This window comes from Chrysemys picta, chromosome 1, assembly GCF_011386835.1.
Source record: "Chrysemys picta bellii isolate R12L10 chromosome 1, ASM1138683v2, whole genome shotgun sequence".
Classification (NCBI taxonomy): domain Eukaryota; kingdom Metazoa; phylum Chordata; order Testudines; family Emydidae; genus Chrysemys; species Chrysemys picta.
In genome coordinates, this window is record NC_088791.1 from 132418655 (window position 1) to 132443170 (window position 24516).

Below are 24516 nucleotides of genomic sequence, written 5' to 3' on the forward strand. Positions count from 1 at the left end.
ATTCTTTGGGGCAGGGACTGTCTTTTTGTTCTGTTTGTACAGCACCTAGCACATTGGGGTCCTGGCCCATGACGGGGGCTCCTAGGCACTGTAATACAATAGTAATAGGTTCCACCCAGAGGGTGGCCTTGAGACACTTACATTATACTGAAAGAAGGTGCTTAGCTTTATGCTAGCCATTTAACGTTAATTATTGCAGTGCTGTAATAATGCTAATAGGTCAGACTGCCTCTCACTACCAGCTAGCTATTCTCCCCCCACCATGTCACCCTCATCAAGAAAAGGGTGAGGGGAAAAGGGATGAGGTGCAGGTTTCTCCAAGCAGAAACTGGTGCAGGGTCAGTCTCCAAACCTTCTGTGTAGGGTCCCTTCTGTGCGCAGACTGCTGACAACACGGTTTAATGGAAGGCATGTGGGCAAGACTAAGAACCTAATCACTCTGCATTTAAGGTCTTAATCTTTATTAAGTATCAAATTGTCTCCAACATAAATTACATCCTGATTATGATAAGTTTCAAGAAACCAGACAGCCATTTAAGGACAAATTGTTTTATGTACAATATCTTTGACTTTAGTCTAACAAATATAGTACCTTTTACTATTGGATTTTTTTAAACTTTATAAACATAAAAAGCAATAAGTAAAACATCAATACCAAATAAAGCATTAAAAAAGGTAACAAATATATAATTTTAGAAATGCTTTAAGAATGCTAAAGTTAATAACAGACATTTGTAGAGTGCAGAGATCTTCTTTGTTAAATCGCTTAGACCATTTCTCTGGTTCTGCGGATAGCACAGCAGAGGATCATACTGAAGATCATGCCAAAGATCTGGAAAAGGAAAGCAGACTCATTTAGAATACATTATAGGATTAGCTTTCTGGTGATGCAGCTCTCCCAAAAACATAAGTGTGGGTGCTCTTGCTCTCCCTGGCCTCTAGGCCAAGTTACTTCCACTGTGTGTGTTCTTTATCACAGATATTTATTCCCTACCCCCAATTATAAAAGCCACCACCATGACCTCTCTTTGATCTTAAGGGCAAGGGAAGGCACAAAGCACTCTCCCCTGAGAGAGGAGCAGATAACCTGAGGTGCCCTCAGCAAAAAGTTCCCCACCCCACTCTTGGGCAGCACTGTGTGGAGGGATATCAGGTTGTGCATTGTCCAGCTATGCTAGGAAGTGCTGACTTTCCACCAGTTTCTTTGGAGACAGCATGCAGGATTTTAGTGAGTTATTAAAAACAGTTGTTCTTAATACAGCTTAGTCTCATTCTCTGCCTGGCACAAATTTCCAAGTGCCCGAGCACTATATTATCCACGAGAGGAAGCAAGATACTCTAACTTCAAACTAAACTTTTTAAAAATTCAATTTCTTAGCCCAGTTTTCATGATGTGACTGGCTGGGTAAACAGCTAGCAAAGAAGAAGGGGAACACACTAGTATCAATCAGACTTTTCTCTGGGGTGGGAGAGGAAAAAGATGCAGTTGTATTATAGTCAAAAGTATCAGTCTTCAATTAAACCTCTCAAGTAAAACACAATAAAGGGAAAACATACACAATTTTTGCTCTTGGCTCACAATTCTAGGGTCCCTAGCAGAGTATTTAGAGTGAAAACCAAAGTACCAAAGCATAGCTGTAAATACCATTTGCTCAGATGGCAGACTCCATAGTTTAAATCAATACAAGGCACACACTGTTGTACTGAAATCATAGAAGCAGGATTGTTCTTGGTGACATTTTTGTGTGAGGAAGGATAAGAGGATTAGATCCTCATTGTAAGGTATCAGATCAGTGGAAAAAGTACATCTTAACTTGAGAAGGCCATCACAATTTCCCCATCAGATTTAATTGACCGAAAGGATCAAGAAACTTACCATTACCACAGCAATACCAATGCCAACTGCTGCAATCACATTCAATTTAGAAGTAAAGACCTCCTCAATGGCTGTAGGGCATGACTGAAAAGAAGAAAAAAAAAGGGTGGGGAGCTTATCTAAAGTACTGTTTTACATATATGCGGTTTTGGCTTACAAAATTATGTGGTACTATGAGCAGCACTACACCTTGACCTGATCCGACAGCACATGCTGAATCTGATCCAACTACAATAGAAGCAAATATTTATCTCCTGAAAGTGGCCTGCAAAGAAGGGTGGGAAAGGGGAGGCGGCTTGCCTTTAAAAATGGATGCACAATTTTTTTCCCCTTGCTTCTATTATACACTAAAACTTTCAGGTCTTTTCTACCCTAGAAGAAAAAGGCCTTGTCTAGGGTAGGCTTTTCCCACACTAGAATTTCCAGCCACTACTCTCAGTGATTTAGCAACAATGGTGGAAGTACTAGTGTATACACGTTACCAGCAGCTAACTTTTTAGCTGCTACGTTGCCTAACCCTGCTTGGAGCAGCCCTATACAACATAGTTAATACTCTAGTGGCTGACCTGTGCTAGCACTTGAACTGTTACTACAGTTTTAAAGTAAGTGTCTCGTGTACACTACTCGTGGTAACTGGAGAATTAATGAAACTGTAACATCACAAGTGACTGAAAGCCAAGCAACTGTGGTCTCATCTGTATTCAAAGTTGCACCAAACTAAATGTGTTGTTTTAAACTAGTTAAACCAGGGGTCGGCAACGTTCGGCACGCGGCTCGTCAGGGTAAGCACCCTAGCGGGCCGGGCCAGTTTTATTTACCTGCTGACGCGGCAGGTTCGGCCAATCGCGGCCCCCACTGGCCACGGTTCGCTGTCCCGGGCCAATGGGGGAGGCGAGAAGCCGTGGCCAGCACATCGCTCGCCTGTGCCGCTTCCTGCCGCCCCCATTGGCCCGGGACGGCAAACCGTGGCCAGTGGGGGCCGCGATCGGCCGAAGCTGCCGCGTCAGCAGGTAAATAAAACTGGCCCGGCCCGCCAGGATGCTTACCCTGGCGAGCCGCCTGCCAAACGTTGCCGACCCCTGAGTTAAACCAATGCAAAGCCCTATGTGGAGCCTACGTAATGAGCTAAAGCACTGTTTTGTTTCAGAATTTAGGATTCAAAACTCATTTCCCACAGTGGTTAGTCCTGTTTTAGGCCACAAGTTTTGTTGAACTAAGGAAGCAGGGTTTCTGTAATGACAGAAAAAAAAATTAAAAAACCAAACCAAACCACCACACACAGGAATGGGTCATTAGCTTACTGCAAAGGCTCTACCAAGACATCCAGTGGGCTGCCGTTAGTCTAGCTCAGTGATTCTCAACCTATTTACCATTGTGGGCCGCATCCAATACTACCCGTATGGCCCTGAGGATGTGACATGGGACACAGCTCTGTGCTGATTGGGCCGCAAGCGGGCCACAGGCCACCGTTTGAGAACCACTGGTTTTGACCTGTTTGGCACAAGTGACCCTGCCAGGAGTTATGCTCTCACCAGCACAGCTCTCAGGTTATAGGGAAGTCTTACCCTCCAAATTAAACTTCAGATATTTAACACCATTGTAAAGTCAGTCTTACAATATGGTGCTGAAATTTGGAGACTTAAGACCTTACTAATCTAAACTCCAAGTTTTCATAAAACGTTACCTTAGACAAATCCTCAATATCAGATGGCCAGAAAATAAATAAAGAAATATACAAAAAAAGAAAGAAAAATCACACATTAAGAACTCTATTAGAGGACAAAACAGAAATGGATAGGACAGGAAACGACCAAATGAAAATGGCTAAGACATACATGGAGGTAACACCTGAACATCGTAAGAGAGGCATTAGTCTGAAACCCCCAGGACAAGAGGGGGATGAGGTGGACCATGGATAACATGGAAACGCACAACAGAAAGCTATCAAAAATGACACAGGAAGAAGCCAAGACTGCAGCAGGAGACCAGCAAAGATGGAAGTCAATGGTGAAGGCCCTTTGTTCCGCATGGAATACAGAGGCATAAGAAAAAGAGAGAGGAGCCTGAAATTATAACTCCCATAAAAAAAATTGGAGAAGGTTGCACTTAGATGCTTTCTTTCTCCCTATTTGAGGTACACAAAAATAACTGTATAAACTATACTATTAGTGGTAGCAGGCATCATATCACTAGAACGTATGCTAGCACAGTAAGCCGAATGTTTAAAATAAATAAGATTCAAAATTCTACCATTTATCTGGTTTCTGGTCTCCCCACTCCCTTAACCCCAGCAACCCTTGAACACTCCCCAGTGGCCCTTTGAATTCCAACTGACTCACGCAAGCATCACAGGCTTTTAAGTGGAGATGTAGGGACACGTAAAGCTGCTAGTCCTTACAGAGCACTCTAAGTTGTGGTTCTAATTAGTATTGCTTCACCTTGTGGGATACCACATACTTGTAGTAACCCAAACAATGGGTGGATGCAGTAGCACCTAGAGCAGTGGTTCCCAAATTGGGGTTCGCAGAACGTTACAGGGGGTTCGCAAGAAAAAATTCATTAATGGCGGCCAGAGGACCCTGACATTGGAGGCAGCAGGTGGGACAGCAGGGGAGACAACCCGAGCGCCAGGGAGAGCAGGGCCGTGCAGTTGGGGCTGGCAGCCCGAACCCTGCCCCCATCAGCAGGGGAGCCGGCAGCCCGAGCCCCAGGGAGAGCGGGGCAGGGCAGTTGGGGCTGGCAGCCTGAGCCCTGCCCCCGTCAGCGGGGGAGCCGGCAGCCCCGAGCCCTGCCCCCATCAGCGGGGGAGCCGACAGCCCGAACCCTGCCCCCCGTCAGCGGGGGAGCCGACAGCCCGAACCCTGCCCCCCGTCAGCGGGGGAGCCGGCAGCCCGAGCCCCGGCGGTCAGCGGGACCTGCAGCACAAGCTCAGGGGAGCTCAGTTGACCGGGGCGGTCAATGGGGTCCAGCAGCAGGAGTCCCAGGGAGTGTGGATCCGGCAGCCCAGACCCTGGCGCGGGGCGAGTAGCCTGAGTCCTGTGGTGGGCAGGGTGGCAGCTGAGACCCCCAGGCCTGCAGGTGGCAGCTTGGACTCCTGTCCTTGTCAGACAGGGGAAATTGGTATGGAGGGCAGAGTGAGCAGGGGCAGTGCTGTACGTGGGGGGTGGTCCAAGCTAATTTGTCCTTCGCAGGACACCCTCCTAGGGAGAAACCTCGTGGCGGAAGAAAAGCTGTTTGGGAGCCAAACCAGCCGGAAGCACGTTGTAGCCAGTGTAGCAGTGTTAAGGTGCCTCTGTAACTGTCATTCTCTCTGGAGTGCTGTTTTGCTTCAGTGAGACTTGAGTGAATCTTCTCATTTTCTAGTTTGTTGGTTGTTAGCAGTGTCTATGTGTTGTTTTTATTAGAACTTTTGTACACAAGTTCAAAGGATAAGTGGCTGAAAAAGGAAAGTGTAAAGACGCAAGAATCAGCTAGTGTTTCCTCAAGGCCACACTGTGGAAAATCTACGTCTAATGATCATGATGGTCCTGGAAAGTCACTTACAAAGAAAAGAAAATATGATGATTATATAAAATATGGCTTTACATGCATTGGTGATCAAGAATGTCCAAAACCCCCGTGTGTGATTTGTGGTGATGTTCTAGCAAACAGCAGCCTCAAACCTTCTCTACTTCGGCGCCATTTAGAAACTAGGCATCCTGCACAACTCGACAAGCCTGTTGATTTTTTCAAGCGAAAATTAGCTGAGAGGAAAAGTGACATTACCAGTTTTATATCTAAAGCAAGTACTGATAATGAAAATGCACTTTAAGCATCGTACCGCGTGAGCTACTGAGTAACAAAAGCATCAGAAGCCCATACCGTAGCAGAGAGCTTGATTGGTCCATGTATAAAAGACATAGTTCATTGCATGCTCGGAGAAAAGACTGCAAAAAGGATTGACATGGTACCTTTGTCCAATAATACGTTGTCACGAAGAATTTATGACATGTCAAATAATATACAGACCATAATTGTACATAGAGTGAAAAATAGTCCATATTATGCTATACAGTTGGATGAATCAACTGATGTAGCTAATCTGGCTATTTTGCTACTGTTTGTACGTTATGTGAATGAAGGTCTGGCTGAAGAAAACTTATTGTTTTGCCGACCATTGGAAGAACGTACAACTGGAAAAGATATCTTCAATCTGACTAATGCATATTTTCAAGAAAAGGAAATCGATTGGTCTCGTTGCCTAGGCATTTGCACTGATGGGGCCACATCAATGACGGGGAAGTAGCCTGGATTTGTAGCTCGAACAAAAAAGGTTGCATCAAAAGTCTCTTGGACTCATTGCAGCATCCATAGACAAGCCCTCGCAACAGAACGCGTGCCTGAGGGACTGCAGGTAGTGCTGCACAATGCAGAGAAAATGGTGAATTTCATAAAATCACGGCCAACAAATTCCAGAATATTTCACGTACTTTGTGAAGAAATGGGTAGCATACACAATTGTCTGTTGACCCATACTGAAGTTAGATGGCTCTCAAGGGGCAAAATCCTGGTGCGCTTGTTTGAGCTTAGAACGGAAATCCTAGTTTTTTTTCCAACAGCCACCCTTTCCACCTTGCCAGCTGTATGGAAAATAATGTCTGGCTCCAGAACCTAGCTTATTTAGCAGATATTTTCTCAAGAATTAATGACCTACATTTATCTCTTCAAGTCTCAATATAACAGTTTTCAATGTGCAAGAACGAGTTGAATCCATGATAAAGAAGTTGCAGTTCTGGGAAAGTTGTTTGGAAAACAATTAAACTGAGTGTTTCAGTAATCTTCATGACTTCCTGGCAGAACATAAACTTCAGTTGGATCAGTGCACTAAAACCAATATAACTGCACAACTAAAAGGACTTTGCACAACTTTTTAGTGAAATCAACAGCGTGCCATCACTGTTAAATAGTATCAATGGTCAATGAGGGCTGGCTGGAGAATCTCACCTACATGCTCGGGGTTCTACTGATCGCCATATTTGGGGTCGGGAAGGAATTTTCCTCCAGGGTAGATTGGCAGAGGCCCTGGAAGTTTTTCACCTTCCTCCGCAGCATGGGGCGGGGGTCCCTAGCTAGAGGATACTCTGCGACTTGAAGTCTTTAAATCACAGGATTTGGGGACTTCAATAGCAGAGTCAAGGGAAAGGGGTTGGGTCAGCTTTTGTGGCCTGCATCATGCGGGAGGTCAGACTAGATGATCATAATGGTCCCTTCTGACCTTAAAGTCTATGAGTCTAACTTTCAGGGATTACTTTCAAGCTATATCAGGCGATAATGACTGGATTCGCAACCCTTTTGATGATATCACTTTCTCAACACAGATATTGAACACTGAGGAAAAAGAGAAATTGATTGAGATCTCCTGTGATTACGAACTGAAAAGGAGTTTCAGAAATCTGCCATTGATCAACTTTTGGCTGAGTTTAAGAAACGAGTACCCCCTTCTGAAAAAAGCAGAAAAAGCTGCTGCAGTTTTGTTACCATTTTCAACAACATACTTATGCGAGAAAGCGTTTTCCTCGTATGTACATCTGAAAACAAAATACAGAAACAGACTTGATGCCGAACCAGACCTGAGGCTTTATCTTTCTCCAAAGGTTCCAGACTTCAAAGAGCTATGCAGAGCAAAGCAAGTGCATCTATCACACTGAGGAAATTTAAATTTAAAACCCTGGAAATATTCATTTTTAGGAGATTTCACAATTTAGAGAAAAGGGTTCGCAGGCTGTTAAAGTTTGGGAACCACTGACCTAGAGGATACAAGTGCCCACAAAAAGTCAGCAGCACAGTTTTATAGCTGCATCAGCTAAATTGAAGGCGTTGATAGAATGCATGTTAATCATGAAGGAAATGTGGTTGATGTACAACACTGTATCTGTACATCTGAGAGTCTCTCGCTGATTTTACTTGAAAAGTGAATGCATATAGCACCCATAAATACATGGATTATAAGCTGGCAGAAGGAACTTCAATGGCAGTGTAGAGAGTAGTTTTGTTTTTTTTTAAATAAAAAGGAGAAGAGAATTTGTTGGAATGATGGGAAGGAGAAAAGGCTGAGTTGTCCAGAAGGATCCTACAGGGATCTGCATTAACCTCAACTGCTGTGGCACCTTGACAACAGGATTTCATGGGGTAGCCAGAGCTGAAGAGCACTTGCTCCATATGATGTGCTCACCTAGAGGAAGCCCACCAATTTCCTCCATGGTTAGTGCTGTTTTTCCCCCTCATTAAATTCAAACCTGCAGTTTCATTTTCACATGCTCTGTCCATCCCAGCTGCAGAGCTATGGCTGCAAAGCCACAGTGCAGCATTGCTGCAGACCCTTTGAGGAAGGGGAAGGAAAGGTTGTGAAGACCTGAACACAAGCATGCAGACGCTCTGGGTGAAATCATGGCCCATTGAAGTCAGTGGCACAACTCTCATTGATTTCAATGTGTATACGACTCAAGTTGCACAGGGATGTGGTCAAGATTTTCTATTGGTCCTTAGAAGGCTGCATGCTTTGCCAACCAGACTGGTAGTAGAGCCCCCCAACAGTGAGATACAAGTGGCTCTGCATCCTGGATTATATATATATTTGGGGGGAGGGGGAGAAGGAGGGAGTCTTTCCAGGGAAGGGGATTGTCTGGCCCATAGTTCATTTTTCAGTCATGTGCTTCTCTAGCCTGTTCCCTGTCAAATGTAGGTGTAATGGCAGGGAACCACTATATGCAATGAGTTCAGTCTTCAGTTACCTGTACTGTAATTGCCTCCAATCCTTCCTTCTTAGGGCAGGTGTCTAGTATCAGCTGATCCAAAGGAGGTTTCAAACCACAACAGTTTAGCTACAAGAGAACATAGAAACAGTAAAATCTTTAGGAACCTTGATGCTTTAGATTTTTATCTAAAACAACAAGCAAGACAGGTTACTTTATACTGGTATACACAAATATCAAATAGGAGAGTTTCAAATATTTAAGTTACATCAGTCAGTTTGACTGTGCCACTAACAGTTTTATTTTAAAATAATGTCTTTGTTAGCATTACATTAAGAGTGAGAATTTGAACAAGTCAGGAAGTAGAGAGTTCTTTTAACAGTAAAAGTAGTTGCATTTTTGTCACGTAGCATGTATCTAACAGTTTTGATCACAGTTTATTTTATAAATGACACAACATTGCTACAGGAAAGTTTCCATTCTCAAAAAAAAAAAAAAAATCTTTAAATCTACCTAGAAGAGCAGAAGTGTTTGTGACTAAATCCTGTGTACAGTTTGCTACTGATATTATCTAATGAAGTCAGAGGAGCTTGTTCAATAATCTAGTTGGCTTGTGCAGTTCCACATTTGTGCAAAGATGGCATCACACTGTTTACATATGCTATTTCATAGCACAACGGGTATGCAGCTAATGTATCAGAGTTACTACATTGTACCCAAAACGAATATGTATATTAAAAGTCAGCAAAAATTGATGATGTATTCTGAAAGCTAATCTGGTCATTGAAAACTTGGTTTATTTTTTCCCCCAGTCTTAGCAGAGAAACTTCCATTGAGGGTCAGTGACAAATGAAGTTTTAGACTAAAGATGTCTGAACAGTTTGTTTGCAAAAATAAGTCTCTTAAATGGGGATGGCTCAAACTTAAAAAACAGTCATGAATTTGGGCCAAGACCAAGTATGTGAGACGTCCTAAATTCCATACCCAAAGGAAAAGTTTTCAGATGTTCAGGAGCTCGCAAAAAGTAGGGACTGTTAGAGCAAAGACCTTTTTAAACTTTAACTCTATAGTCTTTGCCACCATGAACACCATTATTAGAGACTAAAAAAACCCAACACACTGTGTGAATACTTAATAGTTTTTTCTCAAACTGTCATCTCTGTAGACTGAAATTGCCAAAACTGAAGGCTAGACATCATAATTAAGAGATGATGTTTCACTTCATTCTTAATGTATTATGCCCGGCTTCTTAAAAACAGACATCTTGTACATTTAAAAGAAATAAGTGTGACCATATACTTACCGCATGTTGAAATGCTTTCAGGGTTTCTTTAGCTGCTGGCTGACTCCTCTTATCATAGGTTTCCGTGTAAAATTTCTTTACTTCATCAATAATCTACAAAAAAGCGCAAAGGTATAACCCTGTTTTAGCTTGACTTGTGTTACTTATAGTAAACTTTTTCAGGACAAAAAGTAATTAAACCAGCTATTTTACAGTTTAAATGTTCCATCCTAGAAAGAGGTAATCACCCTCCATTTCCAAAGAAGTCAGCATCATAGGCCTCTAAAAATATACATGACCCTTAGAACAACAAGGAGATAGCAAAAGGAGGAGTTGAGAAGAGAGGTATATAGCAAGATCAGGGTTACAACAGTGAAAGATGTTTTTCCAATTTGTGTTTTTGGCTCTGCTCTGATACTTGACTAGGAGTAAGAAGATACCAGCTTTATAGTGTCCCTCTAAATCTTGAGGGAATTTGATGGGGATGAAAACTAAGACTTCATCCATTGGATACACGAGCACAAATCTTTACTTATCTAGCCTTGTTTTAGCAATGGACAAGTTTCTCTGTTGTACAAGAGGATGAAAAACAAGGGAGGCTACCAATTCAGACATCTCCATAGATGCTTAAATTTTTTGGGCCCCGATCCTGCCACATATGTGTTTGCTTAGCTTTGTGCATTTGAGTAGTCCCATTGAAGTTAACTGGGCTACTCACATGCCTAAAGGGTATGTCTACACAACTTGAGGCAGCAAGCCTTGGTGCCTGGGTCAACAGACTTGGGCTAGCAGGGTTCACACTAGGGTCCTAAAAATAGTCGTGTAGATGTTGCGGCTTGGGCTGGAACTTGGGCTCTGAAACCTAGGGAGGGGGATGGACTTCACAGCCTGAACCACAACTTAAAAGCACTGACTACATAGCTACTTTTAGAATGGCAGTGCGAACTTTGCTAGCCAAAGTCTGTTGACTTGGGCTGGGAGACTTGTTCCTGTAGATGTACCCTGCAAGTGTTTGTAGGATTGGGGCTGAAGTCAATTACTATACAGAGCCTTAACTGTAGTAAAACAGAACCTTGCTAATTTGGTCCAATGCCTGGGAATCTCCTCCAGAGTTTTTCAAAGTTTAAAGAGCATGGATAATGCATTAAGATATACTCTGTATATTAGAATAATTTCAGTTTTTAGATTATAGTATATTGTAGTACATAATAATAGGGACTTTCAGTACAGAATCTGTGACTGAGGGCTTGTCTACACAGGGAGATTTACCAGCAGAATACAAACAGTATGATTATACTTTTACATTTATACTAGCATAGCTGCCTATGTAGACACACTCTTATTCTGGAATCAAAAAGTGTCCGCACAGGGAACTATAAAGGTATCATGCTACTGATAAATTTCCCCATGTAGACATGCCCATAGTCTTTGCTGAGAAGAGGGGAGAGACTGCATTGTTGTGGAGAAGTATAAGGGTTAAGAAAATTCTCCTGTATCACGGGACAGTTAAAAAGTTTGACCCATTATACCGCCTGCATCTTTGGGAAAGATATTTTGTGTTTTCATGCCAGTGAAACAATTATTTGTCTTTTGCGTTGTCCTATTAATTGTGTGATCTTAAAACAGCTGAACATGTTTTCAGTTCTTGAGGACATTTTCAGTGCTAAGAGCTTGCAATAGTCAAAAACCTACCGTCGTTTTATTTGAAAATCCCCAGATGGCAACAGCTACTTCAATGGCAAAAATTACGAGAAGGAAGGCAAAGAACTAGAAGAGAAGAGAGATTTAAGTAATTAAAATCAAGGTGTTTATTGTGAGTACTTTGCAAAGAGTAGTTTTTTCAAATTAGTTGACTTAAAATCCTAAACATCATCTCTAAAGTACAATTACTATAATCCTATCAAATGATGTGACATTTCAATGGGTAAATTGTGAAGCATTTCCTGAATTAAAGAAATAAATTACATGTATGGGGGGCGGGGGTGCAGAGAGAAAGAAGAGGAAACACAACTAGACTTTGTTTCTAAACATTTTTATTTTGGGATGTGGTGTTACTTTAAAGCCAATTCCAGGATCTTTACTTCAGAAATTAAGTGGTGATGGAATGGTGGATTTAAGTGGTGATGGAGACAGGTTTTACACCTTTAAGCTGGCTCTGCAATATGAATGGAAAAATAGTAAGGATTATGGCAGCGGGAGACTTTAGAAGCAACACGTGGGTGCTGAATGAAAGAAGCCAGTCACATGTTTTGGTCACTCTTGAACTATGGAAACTGAACTAATGGTGTATTGTCATTGCTTTAATTCTATTGTATTGTGGAGCAGCTACAAGATGTTGAGGTCAGGCAGAAGTGTGAAAAATCCACCCCTCTGAGAGACGTAGTTAAGCCGATATAGCCCTAGTTGTAGACAGCGCTATGTCAATAGAAGAATTCTTACACTGATTTAGCTACTGCCTGTCAGGAAGGTGGATTAACTACAGCAATGTGAGAACCCCTCCCATAGCTGTAGAATCTACACTGAAGTGCTACAGAGGTGCAGCTGCATTGCTGCATGTGTACCGCTGTAGTGTAGACATAGCCTAAAGGCTGGTCTACACTTTAAACTTATGTTGGCATAGTTATATCCACCACGGGTGTGAAAAAAAAAATTAAAAAAAAATCACATCCGACCCACACAGCTACGCTGACAAAACCTTCATGCAGATGCAGCTATATCAACAGAAGAGTGCTTCTGTCAGCATAAACAGTGTTGTATGGGGAGGTTGTGTCCATACACATTGGCAGCAAAACTCCTGCTATCAGTGTACATTGCGTCTATGCTAGGGGGCTATGCCAGCACAAGCTCTGTAACACTGGTCTACAATTTTTGAGAAGTCGTCTGCTTCAGAGATAAAATGTGCTATTTATTATGTACTTTCATAGAATCATAGAATCATAGAATATCAGAGTTGGAAGGGACCTCAAGAGGTCATCTAGTCCAACCCCCTGCTCAAAGCAGGACCAATTCCCAGCTAAATCATCCCAGCCAGGGCTTTGTCAAGCCGGGCCTTAAAAACCTCCAAGGAAGGAGACTCCACCACCTCCCTAGGTAACGCATTCCAGTGTTTCACCACCCTCCTAGTGAAATAGTTTTTCCTCATATCCAACCTGGACCTCCCCCACTGCAACTTGAGACCATTGCTCCTTGTTCTGTCATCTGCCACCACTGAGAACAGCCGAGCTCCATCCTTTTTGGAACCCCCCTTCAGGTAGTTGAAGGCTGCTATCAAATCCCCCCTCATTCTTCTCTTCTGGAGACTAAACAATCCCAGTTCCCTCAGCCTCTCCTCATAAGTCATGTGCTCCAGACCCCTAATCATTTTTGTTGCCCTCCGCTGGACTTTTTCCAATTTTTCCACATCCTTCTTGTAGTGTGGGGCCCAAAACTGGACACAGTATTCCAGATGAGGCCTCACCAATGTCGAATAAAGGGGAACGATCACGTCCCTCGATCTGCTGGCAATGCCCCTACTTATACAGCCCAAAATGCCGTTAGCCTTCTTGGCAACAAGAGCACACTGTTGACTCATATCCAGCTTCTCGTCCACTGTGACCCCTAGGTCCTTTTCTGCAGAACTGCTACCTAGCCATTCGGTCCCTAGTCTGTAGCAGTGCATGGGATTCTGCCGTCCTAAGTGCAGGACTCTGCACTTGTCCTTGTTGAACCTCATCAGGTTTGATGTGCTGAATTCAAATATGACAATGAAAACAACTGATTGGCTACTGTTTCTAAGATATTTAAGTTTTTACATTTTATGTCTATGTATATTGTGTAGATAGTAGGTTTACAATTTATGATTAAAACTCTAGGTCTTTTCATGTGTTTATGGTTGCTTTACATGATAATATTTCACCTGTCCTGTTTATGTAACACTTTAAAAATCAGCAAAAGGGTTATATAAATCAAATTTATTATGAAACAAAAGGCAAAAAACTATTATGTACATGGTTTAGTCCTATTCAGTGTCTACTCGGCGCTTCTTGGCTTGTCTCTTGTATTCATTAAATAGAGCATTTCTTGTCACTGTCCAGCAATGGTCTGCAAGCATTGATGGACTCCATTTGCCCCGATAGCGTTTCTCTATTGTTGCAATGTCCTGGTGAAATCGCTCGCCGTGCTCGTCGCTCACTGCTCCGCAGTTCGGTGGAAAAAAAAAAATCTAGATGAGAGTGCAAAAAATGTATCTTTAGTGACATGTTGCAACCAAGGCTTTTGTATGCCTTGAGGAGGTTTTCCACCAACAACCTGTAGTTGTCTGCCTTGTTGTTTCAGAGAAAATGTATTGTCACTAACTGGAAGGCTTTCCATGCCATCTTTTCCTTGCCATGCAGTGCATGGTCAAATGCATCATCTCAAAGAATTTCACAAATCTGAGGACCAACAAAGACACTTTCCTTTATTTTAGCTTCACTTAACCTTGGAAATTTTCCACGGAGGTACTTGAAAGCTGCTTGTGTTTTGTCAATGGCCTTGACAAAGTTCTTCATCAGACCCAGCTTGATGTGGAAGGGTGGTAACAAACTCTTCCTTGATTCAACAAGTGGTGGATGCTGAACACTTTTCCTCCCAGGCTCCAATGACTGTCGGAGTGGCCAATCTTTCTTGATGTAGTGGGAATCTCTTGCACGACTATCCCATTCGCAGAGAAAACAGCAGTACTTTGTGTATCCAGTCTGCAGACCAAGCAAGCGAGCAACAACCTTCAAATCGCCACAAAGCTGCCACCGATGTTGGTCATAGTTTATGCACCTCAAAATTTGTTTCATGTTGTCATAGGTTTCCTTCATATGGACTGCATGACCAACTGGAATTGATGGCAAAACATTGCCATTATGCAGTAAAACAGCTTTAAGACTCGTCTTCGATGAATCAATGAACAGTCTCCACTCATCTGTATCGTGAACGATGTTGAGGGCTGCCATTACACCATCGATGTTGTTGCAGGCTACAAGATCACCTTCCATGAAGAAGAATGGGACAAGATCCTTTTGACGGTCACGGAACATGGAAACCCTAACATCACCTGTCAGGAGATTCCACTGCTGTAGTCTGGAGCCCAACAGCTCTGCCTTACTCTTGGGTAGTTCCAAATCCCTGACAAGATCATTCAGTTCACCTTGTGTTATGAGGTGTGGTTCAGAGGAGGAAGATGGGAGAAAATGTGGGTCCTGTGACATTGATGGTTCAGGACCAGAAGTTTCATCCTCTTCCTCGTCTGACTCAAGTGAGAATGATTCTGGTGCATCAGGAACGGGCAGCCCTTCTCCGTGGGGTACTGGGCGTATAGCTGATGGAATGTTTGGATAATGCACAGTCCACTTTTTCTTCTTTGACACACCTTTCCCAACTGGAGGCACCAGGCAAAAGTAACAATTGCTGGTATGATCGGTTGGCTCTCTCCAAATCATTGGCACTGCAAAAGGCATAGATTTCCTTTTCCTGTTCAACCACTGGCGAAGATTTGTTGTACAAGTGTTGCAGCATATGTGTGGGGCCCACCTCTTGTCCTGATCTCCAATTTTGCAGCCAAAATAAAGGTGATAGGCTTTCTTAACCATAGTGGTTATACTGTGCTTTTGTGATGCAAAAGTCACTTCACCACAAACATAGCAGAAGTTATCTGCACTGTTCACACAAGTACGAGCCATCTCTGCTCACTTTGGCTAAACAGAAATATGTCCCTTTGCAAAAATCAAACACTGACAAATAAGAGACCACGACACTGTATGATTTCTAGAGCTGATATAGGGCAATTTGTTCAGCAGAGTGATGCAAGCTTTGTTACGACTGCATCATCCATGACGTCTAGGAATAATATGATGCTATTCATATTATGGATGACGCAATACCAGCTTCAGATTGCATCATTCATTGTTTTGCCTAAAAAGCAAGTACTGTCCAAACCCAGTCATAGATTTATTCATAGATCCAGTCAAAGATGTATTTTAGTAATTTCTGGTTTAAATTGAGATCCCTTCCCTTTATAACTCACTTATCCTCCGCCATTCCCAAGTCAAGGGTCGTATATACTGACCCAATAGCATATCTTGAAAACTAGAGCCAATCAACAATTGTAAGCATTATTTTCGTTCTCAGTGACCCACAATTAGTAAAGTTTGACTACATTTATTTCAGAAGCATTTTGGCTGTAGAGCAGTGTAATGTAGATATCGCCTACGTCCTTCTTCTCTCACAAGTGTTCTTTCCCAATTTCTGTCACCACTGCTGCTCTAAGATCCATCAACTCAGATCATTTTAGGCAATAGAAGTTGCACTATGGGATGTTTAGTGACCTTAAGAAGTCAAAAAGCGACCTTTGTGTCTCACACAAAGGAAGTCTGTGTGTTTAACTAACTACCAGGGAGAATCAAATTGCTGCTAGCATTTAAAAGCATTAAAGAAAGGGGTGGAGGGAGGAGTTAAAATATCAGAAAGCCAACACGTATCACTTGAATCTTCTGGAAATGAATTTTTTCCTTGACACAGCAAAGGATGAGTAATTCTTTCTCCTAGCTGTAATGGAAGACTGTGTTGATATGCAGTTAATCTTGTGAAGATTTACAGAAGACTTTATGCAGAGTATTTAATTGTGAGACATGGAGAGGCTGATAGGATGTACTGGTTTTGTATATAGGTGAGTAATGCGATCCTCCCATAATTCACTCAGAAAGAGTGGTGCCTACGACTACTGGTAACTATAGCAGTTCTTCTATTGGCTCATATGTTCGAAGGCTGTGCTTTTGAAGATGAAAACCAAGGTTCTAGTCCCATGTGTGCAATTTATATAATTATCTATTGTCTGCATTACATGTATTGGTTATACAGTATTCAGAATAAAATGCATAATAGTGCCATTATTGACACAGTCCATCAGTTCTGCATTCACGCATCCCTCATCTCATCTTTTAACTCTTGACTGTTGCAGCACATATCAATATTTTAGCTTGCTTTGTCTGAACAGAATATGCTTGATGGGGAATAGAGCAAGACTTGACTTCAAATGCGGGTCATTTAAATTTTGTATTATGTTAACAAATCTATATTAAGAGAGAAAAGTAAAGCTTCAAAACAAGTGATAACTGGAGTGAAACAGAGCTAGAATCTGCTGCCCGTTATTCCTATCGCATATGCCTGACATTGCCACTCTCGCCTTATTAAAACGCTTGAAGGTTCCATTTGCAGAACACATCCCAGCCCAAGATCAAATATTACCGTAAACAAAAACACTTACCAAGCCGAGCATGCACTGCGACTCTTGCACTGCACCACAACATCCCAGGAAACCAACTAACATCATGAGTGCGCCAGCTCCAATTAGAATGTAAACTCCTGGGGGTAAAGGGAAAACAAAGCTGGTGAAGTACTCACCAATAAGGGATTGTAAGATTGCAGTTAGTTTTTAATAGATTCCTCAGGGCAATATCATTTGTAAGTAGTTGCCTTTGCCATGGTTTAAGTTCCTAAGGTTGAAATTTTCAAAGCAGTACAGGGGATTCTTTAGAGTGAATGTATCTGAACATGCAGCAAAAAGGTAGAGAGGAAACAAATATTTCTGTTCAAAGAAGCAATAAGATGGGTAACTCCTCTGCCACCCTTTTCACAAGTCATTAAGCCCAGAATTTGTTTAGGACACTTTATTAATAGGCTTGGCAAGATTCAATGTAAAAATAAACTGATGTCAGTAAATATTGATTTCAGCTGACACACCAAAAATAAATGAAAAAATATCCATTGGTAACAGCTATGAGTGCAGCCTTCCCCTCCTCCCCCATGTGCGCGCACACACACACACCCCTTGTTGCTGCAGAGATTGCGTGTCACTGGCCACACAGCAGGGCAGAGAGAGCCCTCTGCAGCTCCACTATCACAGGAGAGAGTGAGAGTGGCTGTGGCAGTGGAGCTGCAGAGGGCTTCCTGCATGGCTACAGGGCCCATGACACTGGTCCCCGCAGGTACAAGATATGGGGACAGCTGCCGCCCTGGTGGGGCAGAGCGGAGACCCTCAGCCAGGGCAGTGAGGGGAAGCCACCCCGCTGCTGAATGGCTCCCTCCCTGGGCAGGAGTCATTCAGTAGTGGGGTAGCCTCCTTCACAGCCAGGGGCTTATCCTCCTTCTGACGGCCCTGGCCTGGGGTCTTGGCTCTGCCAGACTAGGATCCACCTTGCACCTGTGTGTCTTGGGCTCCTTGGCCACACAGAATGCCCCATGCAGCCCTGCCCTAACCACCCCCACAACTGTAAAAGTCAAAATAAAAAAAAAAAGTATTAATTGCCAAAATTGAAAAATAAACAAACAAATCTAATTCTGCCAAGCCTATTATAGGCAAGGGGCAGAGAATGTCTCATCTCAGAACCGTGTCTCCAAACCCATATAGGGAAAACCTGGAATTATGCCAGAACCAAATCCTGCAAATTATTCTTTGTAGAATCATGGGCTGGGCTGCAATTGTTCTGATTGGAGGCAGACAAGGTTGGCAATTTACCTCTAACCTAGGGTTTACTGGCTCCACAAGAATGTGGGTGGAAGGAAAAAAGAGTCATACCCATCTGGTATAGCATTTAAGAGCTGTTTTTCCTTTTTAAATGAACGAGTGCCTTTTGGAATCCTCTAGGCACATGAACATAACAAAAACTACAATTTAGCTTCCCCTGCCTTTTAAAGAGAGAAAGGGAAAGAAAAAATTTCAGCCACCCACACACAACAAGAATTAAGTGACTGAGTAAATTGACTATGGTGCTCTGTTCAACTTAGGAAGTGGCTACTTGAAAGGGGAGGAGATCAACTTGTCCTAGAGTAGGGGACCCTCCAGTAAAGACTTCCTACTTCCAGCCCCTGATACACAGTACAAAACCAGGAAATTGTCAGCATGAGTACCATGGCTGATCAACTACTGCAACTTAACATTAATAATCAATGCACAATTTAAAAATATATATGCAGAAAACTTTGGAGCTGTCCTACAAGTTTCCTGGATGTGAACTGACAGACTAAAATACATAGATAGAGTTAGTTGAAACTTGGAATTTCCATTCTGTAAGAGATTCTGACATTTCAAAAAGTTTCCTCTCATCCTAAATTGGGATGGGGAGATGGATCAAAATTTTCTGCAAAACAAGAAGTTTCTGGAAAATTTTGAAGTTTGACAAAAGTGAAGTACTTTGTTTTGACTTTTATAATATAAATTATACAAAGTCAAAACGAAGCACTTTGACCTTATTGAAGAAAAATATTAATGTTTTGCATTGACTATTGCAATTAAATAGATGTGTTCCTCTGAAATATTTTGATTTTGTCAAATCAGAATTTTACAGTGGAGTGTTTTTCCATCAGAAAGTCTTCAACTGGCTCTAGAGACATTGAAGTGGCAGATTTGCTTCATGGACGCAATGAAACAAGTAGCAGACAGCTGTTTAGGTACAGTGCTCATGAAGAAACCAGATCTAATTCTAAGAAGTTGTTGCACCGCAAGCCCAAGTGGACTTTAGTATTTTATCTGAAGCAGCTTAAGCCCTTAGGGAGCCTGTTTACATGACTTGCCCAGCAGGGCTTTGTTGAGATAGATTTCTAGAATGGGGAAAATATTGAAAGGAGGATTAAAGGTGGACATATGACACCATCTTTGAGAAGAATTCAGGAAGCAATCATCGGACTAGCATATCCTTGAAGAGATAATGCAATTCCAGTCACTAGGGCAACTGGAGTCACTTCTACCAGTAGATTCATAGATTCCAAGGCCAGAAGGGACAACTGTGATCATCTAGTCTGACCTCCTGTATAACACATGCCATAGAACTTCCCCAAAATAATTCCTAGAGGGTGTTTTTTTTGTTTGTTTGTTTTTTAAAAGGAAAAACAAAAAAAGAAAAGCCCACACCACCACCTAATCTTGATTTCAAAATTGGCAGTCATGGAGAATTCATCATGACTCTTGGTAAATTATTCTAAGGGTTGATTACCCTCACTGTCAAAAATTTACACCTTATTTCCAGTCTGAATTTGTCTAGGTTGTACTTCCAGCCTTGGATCGTGTTATATCGGTTTCTGCTACACTGAAGAGCTCATTATTAAATATTTGTTCCCCATGTAGATACATATAGATTGTAATCAAGTCATCCCTTACCCCTAATCATTCTTGTTATTCAAAAATAAGGTTATGGAACAGCTTCCCTATGAGGAGAGATTAATAAGACTGGGCCATTTCAGCTCGGAAAAGAGACGACTAAGGGGGGATAAAGAACTAGGGGTCACCAAATGAAATTAATAGGCAGCAGGTTTAAAACAAACAAAAGAAAGTGTTTCATCACACAACGCTCAGTCAACCAATGGAACTCTTTACCAGAGGATGTTGTGAAGGCCAAGACTATAACAGGGTTCAAAAAGAACTAGATAAATTCATGGAGGATAGGTTCATCAATGGCTATTAGCCAGGATGGGCAGGGATGGAGTCCCTAGCATCTGTTTGCCTGAAGCTGGGAAAGGATCACTTGATGATTACCTGTTTCTGTTCATTCCCTATTAAGCATCTGGCTTTGGCTACTGTCGGAAGACAGGATACTGGGCTAGGTGGACTTTGGTCTGACTGAGTATGGCTGTTCTTATGTTGATAAACTAAAGAGATTGAGCTCTTTGATTCTATCACTATAAGGCAGCTGTTCTCAAACTGTGGGTTGGGACCCCAAAGTGGGTCACAACCCCTTTGAAAGGGGTCACCAGGGTTGGCTTAGACTTGCTGGGGCCCAGGGCTGAAGCCTGAACTACACTGCCCGGGGCCGAAGCCAAAGCCCGAGGGCTTCAGCCCTGGGCAGTGGAGCTCAGATTGCAGGCCCCCTGCCTGGGGCTGAAGCCCTTGAGCTTTGGCCCCCCTGCCCAGAGTCGTAAGGTTCGGGCTTCGCCCCCTGCCCCGGGCAGTGGGGCTCGAGCAGGCTCAGGCTTTGGTCCCCCCTCCTGGGGTTGTGAAGTAATTTTTGTTGTCAGAAGGGGGTCGTGGTGCAATGAAGTTTGAGAACCCTTGCTATAAAGGATAAGATTAGGTCATGGAGGTCTCTGATTCCATGACTTCCAGAGACCCAGGGCCGGCTCTGGCTTTTTGGCCGCCCCGCCCCCCCCCCCCCCCCCCCAAAAAAAAACGGGGCGGCCAGAACGGCAAAGCAAAAAAAAAAAAAAAACCTGCGGCGCGGGTGCAGGGGGAATCGGCTGGGGGGCGGGGGGGAGAGGAGGAGGGAGGAAATGAGAGAAGGGGCAGCCAGGGCTACAGCTCCGGTCGGCGGGGAGGGAAGGAAGAGGACTGCCCTGCATGGCGCTCTGGTTCTCCGCATCACCACCCCCTACAGGGCAGCTGGAGCGGGGAAAAAAAAAAAAAAAGCGGCCGTGCCGCCCTAGGATTGGGCAGAATGCCGCCGCAAACAGTCTGCCGCCCCAAGCACCAGCTTGCTCAGCTGGTGCCTGGAGCAGGCCCTGCAGAGACCTTTGTGACATTTTCCACCTCACCCCTGCAGGGGGGCCCTGGAGCTCTGAGACCTCATGGGATGGTGGATGGTGGGCCCCCCCCCCACCTTCATCCCCCCTCAGCCCCTCCCCCCCATTATTTTTACTAAAAGTCACAGGCAGGCCACTGGCTTCCATAATTTTTTGTTTATTGCCTGCGACCTGTCTGTCACTTTTACTAAAAATAACAATGACAAAATCTTAACCTTAGCTATAAGCATTATTTTCCATTCCTTTAATCATTCTCGTGACTCTTCTCTGAACCCTCTCAAAATTTATCAACATCCTTCTTGAATTGTGGGCACCAGAACTGGACACAGTATTCCAGCAGAAGCCATACCAGTGCCAAATACAGAGGTAAAATAACCTCACTACTCCTACTCAAGATTCCCCTGTTTATGCATCCCAGAATTGCATTAACTGTTTTGGCCACAGCTGATTATCCACCATGACTCCCAAATCTTTTTCAGAGTCACTGCTTCCCAGGGTAGAGTCTCCCTTCACGTAATTTTGGCCTACATCCTTTGTTCCTAGAAGTACATATTTACATTTAGTGGTATTAAAACCTATATTGTTTGTCCCCAGTTTACCAAGCGATCCAAGAAGTTAACCTCATACCTGAGAGAGAAAATGTCAAAGAGTGGTTCAGAAGGAGCTTTCAGCAGATTGAATTCTCTGACCAGCTCTAGTTCTAGCCCCCATTCCCTTTGTGAATCCACAGGGAATATAATTTTGAATAGAGGAATTTGAGACTCTTCCTACTGGTAGATGCAAGATGGTACTTCAGCTCCCTTCACACTAGTGTGTAGAGGGTAGGATGCAAACTCTTGGAGGAAATGAATCTGTGAGCTTATGAACAAGTCCCTCAGGTTCTATGGAGGCTGCCTCATTTGAATATTTGCCAAGGCTACCAAACATATTACTGCATCAATGAGGCCCAATGTGCACAAGCATGATCCTTGCTGAGACTTTCTGGTTCTGGAGCATCTTCTGTGACAAATCACGATGTCCTGGGGTTTGAAAGCTTTGACACGAGCCAGGTCTATCAAGATTCATACATACTCTTGTTGCCTCTAAGTTCAGACGTTGGGAGCTTAGTAATAACTTTTATTGCACTGTAATTTTTTCAAGTCACTGCACAAATAGTAACTCGGTTTAGAATGAAGCTCTAGTGTTTTCAAGTCACTGCACAAATAGTAACTCGGTTTAGAATGAAGCTCTAGTGACTCTCACACCCTGCTGGAGATATAGACCAGTTCTTGGATCCCTTCCAAGGGATTGTCCTTCATCAGCCAGTCCTCCACACAGGGAAACACATGCTCTATCTCATCACGTCTAGAGAGGTCTCTAGGACTGGTAAGCATAGTGTAAGCACAGACGCACACACATCTCTAATGCCAGCCAAAGAGGCAAAAACTGATCTATTAGTGCTCTTCTTCTATGGGATATCTTAGATCTCCACTGCATGCTAAACCAGTGTATGTATGTGTAGGCATCCGCGCGGTACAAAGCACATAGCTAGCTGTCTCCCTGAAAGAGAGGTGTGCTTATTCCAGACTCACCATATTTACCTGAACAACTTAAAATCTCAGACAACAATTGAGTACTGCACTCTGGCACGTCTTTGTGAAGGTTAAAGAAGACAGAGTCCATTATCAGAAAGTTCTTGGTACAAAGGGAATTTATGGTACTCAAATTACTTCACTGCTTACCAGTATAGAAGTTTGAATTGTTGGATTCCATCTCAAAGATACTTTTTGTCTGCGTATCAAACCGAAGCCATAGTCCAATTGCAAGGACTGCAGTTCCTAAAAGCTGTAGGAGTAAAGAAAAACGTTGTTAAAGAAATAACTATTATGCTGTTACAAATGTAGGTGAGGATGATAATTTTACATATTATTTTTAGACTAATATTATTATTATGAAGGAGAAGGAGGACATTGCTTGTCATTTAATTTCCAGAACTAAGATGTTATTTTCATTTTGGCATATTTACATTCCAAGTTGGTCCCGTATTAGTCTCCAGCTTTGTACATATCCAGCAGAGTATTTCACAAGTTTTATTGCACCATAATTTACAGATCAAGCTGAATGTCATTCTTGTTCCATATTGAAGACATGTTACGTATTGGACTGTGTCAACTTGCTGGGTTAGGCTAGGTCTACACTACCCGCCTGAATCGGCGGGTAGAAATCGATCTCTCGGGGATCGAATTATCACGTCTCGTCGGGACGCGATAATCGATCCCCGAATTGACGCTCTTACTCCACCAGCGGAGGTGGGAGTAAGCGTCGTCGACAGGGAGTTGCGGAGGTCGATTTTGCCGCCGTCCTCACAGCGGGGTAAGTCGGCTCCGATACGCAAATTCAGATATGCGAATAGCGTAGCTGAATTCGACCTATCTTAAATCGACCCCCCCCATAGTGAAGACCTGCCCTTATATATTTCCCACTTATCCTTGAACCCAACACTGCTTTACAGAGGACCTATTGTAATCAGGTTGAATACTGCATCATACTGATGTTTTCACACTGAAGACAACTTTGTAATATGCTGAAGACCATGCTTTGTAGGCAGTTTTATTTCTTCCTATATGAAGACCCACTAGTAATTTCAGTGAATTAAGGGAATAGCCAGATTTATGTCATGTGATGTTCAATGTTTCTGGCACAGTGGTAAAAATAAAAACTCTTCATATGTCTGCTGAGCTCATCAGTCCAGGTCTGCCCAGCATAAAGTAGGAGCTAAGCAAAGGAGATATGTGGGCACATTGTAAGAGGGGTAAAAAATACAGAAGGCAGTGACAGAAACACTGCTCTATCCTAATCTGAAGTTCTGCATCCAAAATTGGACCAAAAAAGGTGATCTGCAAACAAAGAACCAAGTCTGTGTACGCAAGGATCCTGCCAGCCTGGCTGCGCGCACACATGTGGCAAAGGACATTTAATATTCACAGACTAACCTCTGGAACAGTTGCCCTGCTTCCAAAACAAGGGGTTATAGATTAGAGTTACAAGAATTAGGGGTTATCTACATGAACTCTTAGTTTGCGGCAAGCTAAGGTGTAAACCTACCCCACACTTGCCTGCCAGGCACTAAG

At 43.0% G+C, this 24516-nt stretch overlaps 1 protein-coding gene across 1 annotated transcript in view; it reads right to left on the bottom strand.

Moving 5' to 3' along the window:
* Positions 1-444: 444 nt before the first annotated feature.
* Positions 445-24516, bottom strand: part of CD9 (CD9 molecule) — a 40519-nt gene continuing 16447 nt past the window's right edge. Inside the window, exons 2-8 of the mRNA XM_005296576.5 lie at positions 23128-23230; positions 17163-17260; positions 11582-11656; positions 9911-10003; positions 8647-8736; positions 1877-1960; positions 445-832 (exon numbers count right to left, since the gene is read on the bottom strand). Of these exons, the coding sequence (XP_005296633.1) occupies positions 767-832; positions 1877-1960; positions 8647-8736; positions 9911-10003; positions 11582-11656; positions 17163-17260; positions 23128-23230 (609 nt within the window). The 3' untranslated portion in view covers positions 445-766. The remainder of the gene's footprint in view (positions 833-1876; positions 1961-8646; positions 8737-9910; positions 10004-11581; positions 11657-17162; positions 17261-23127; positions 23231-24516) is intronic.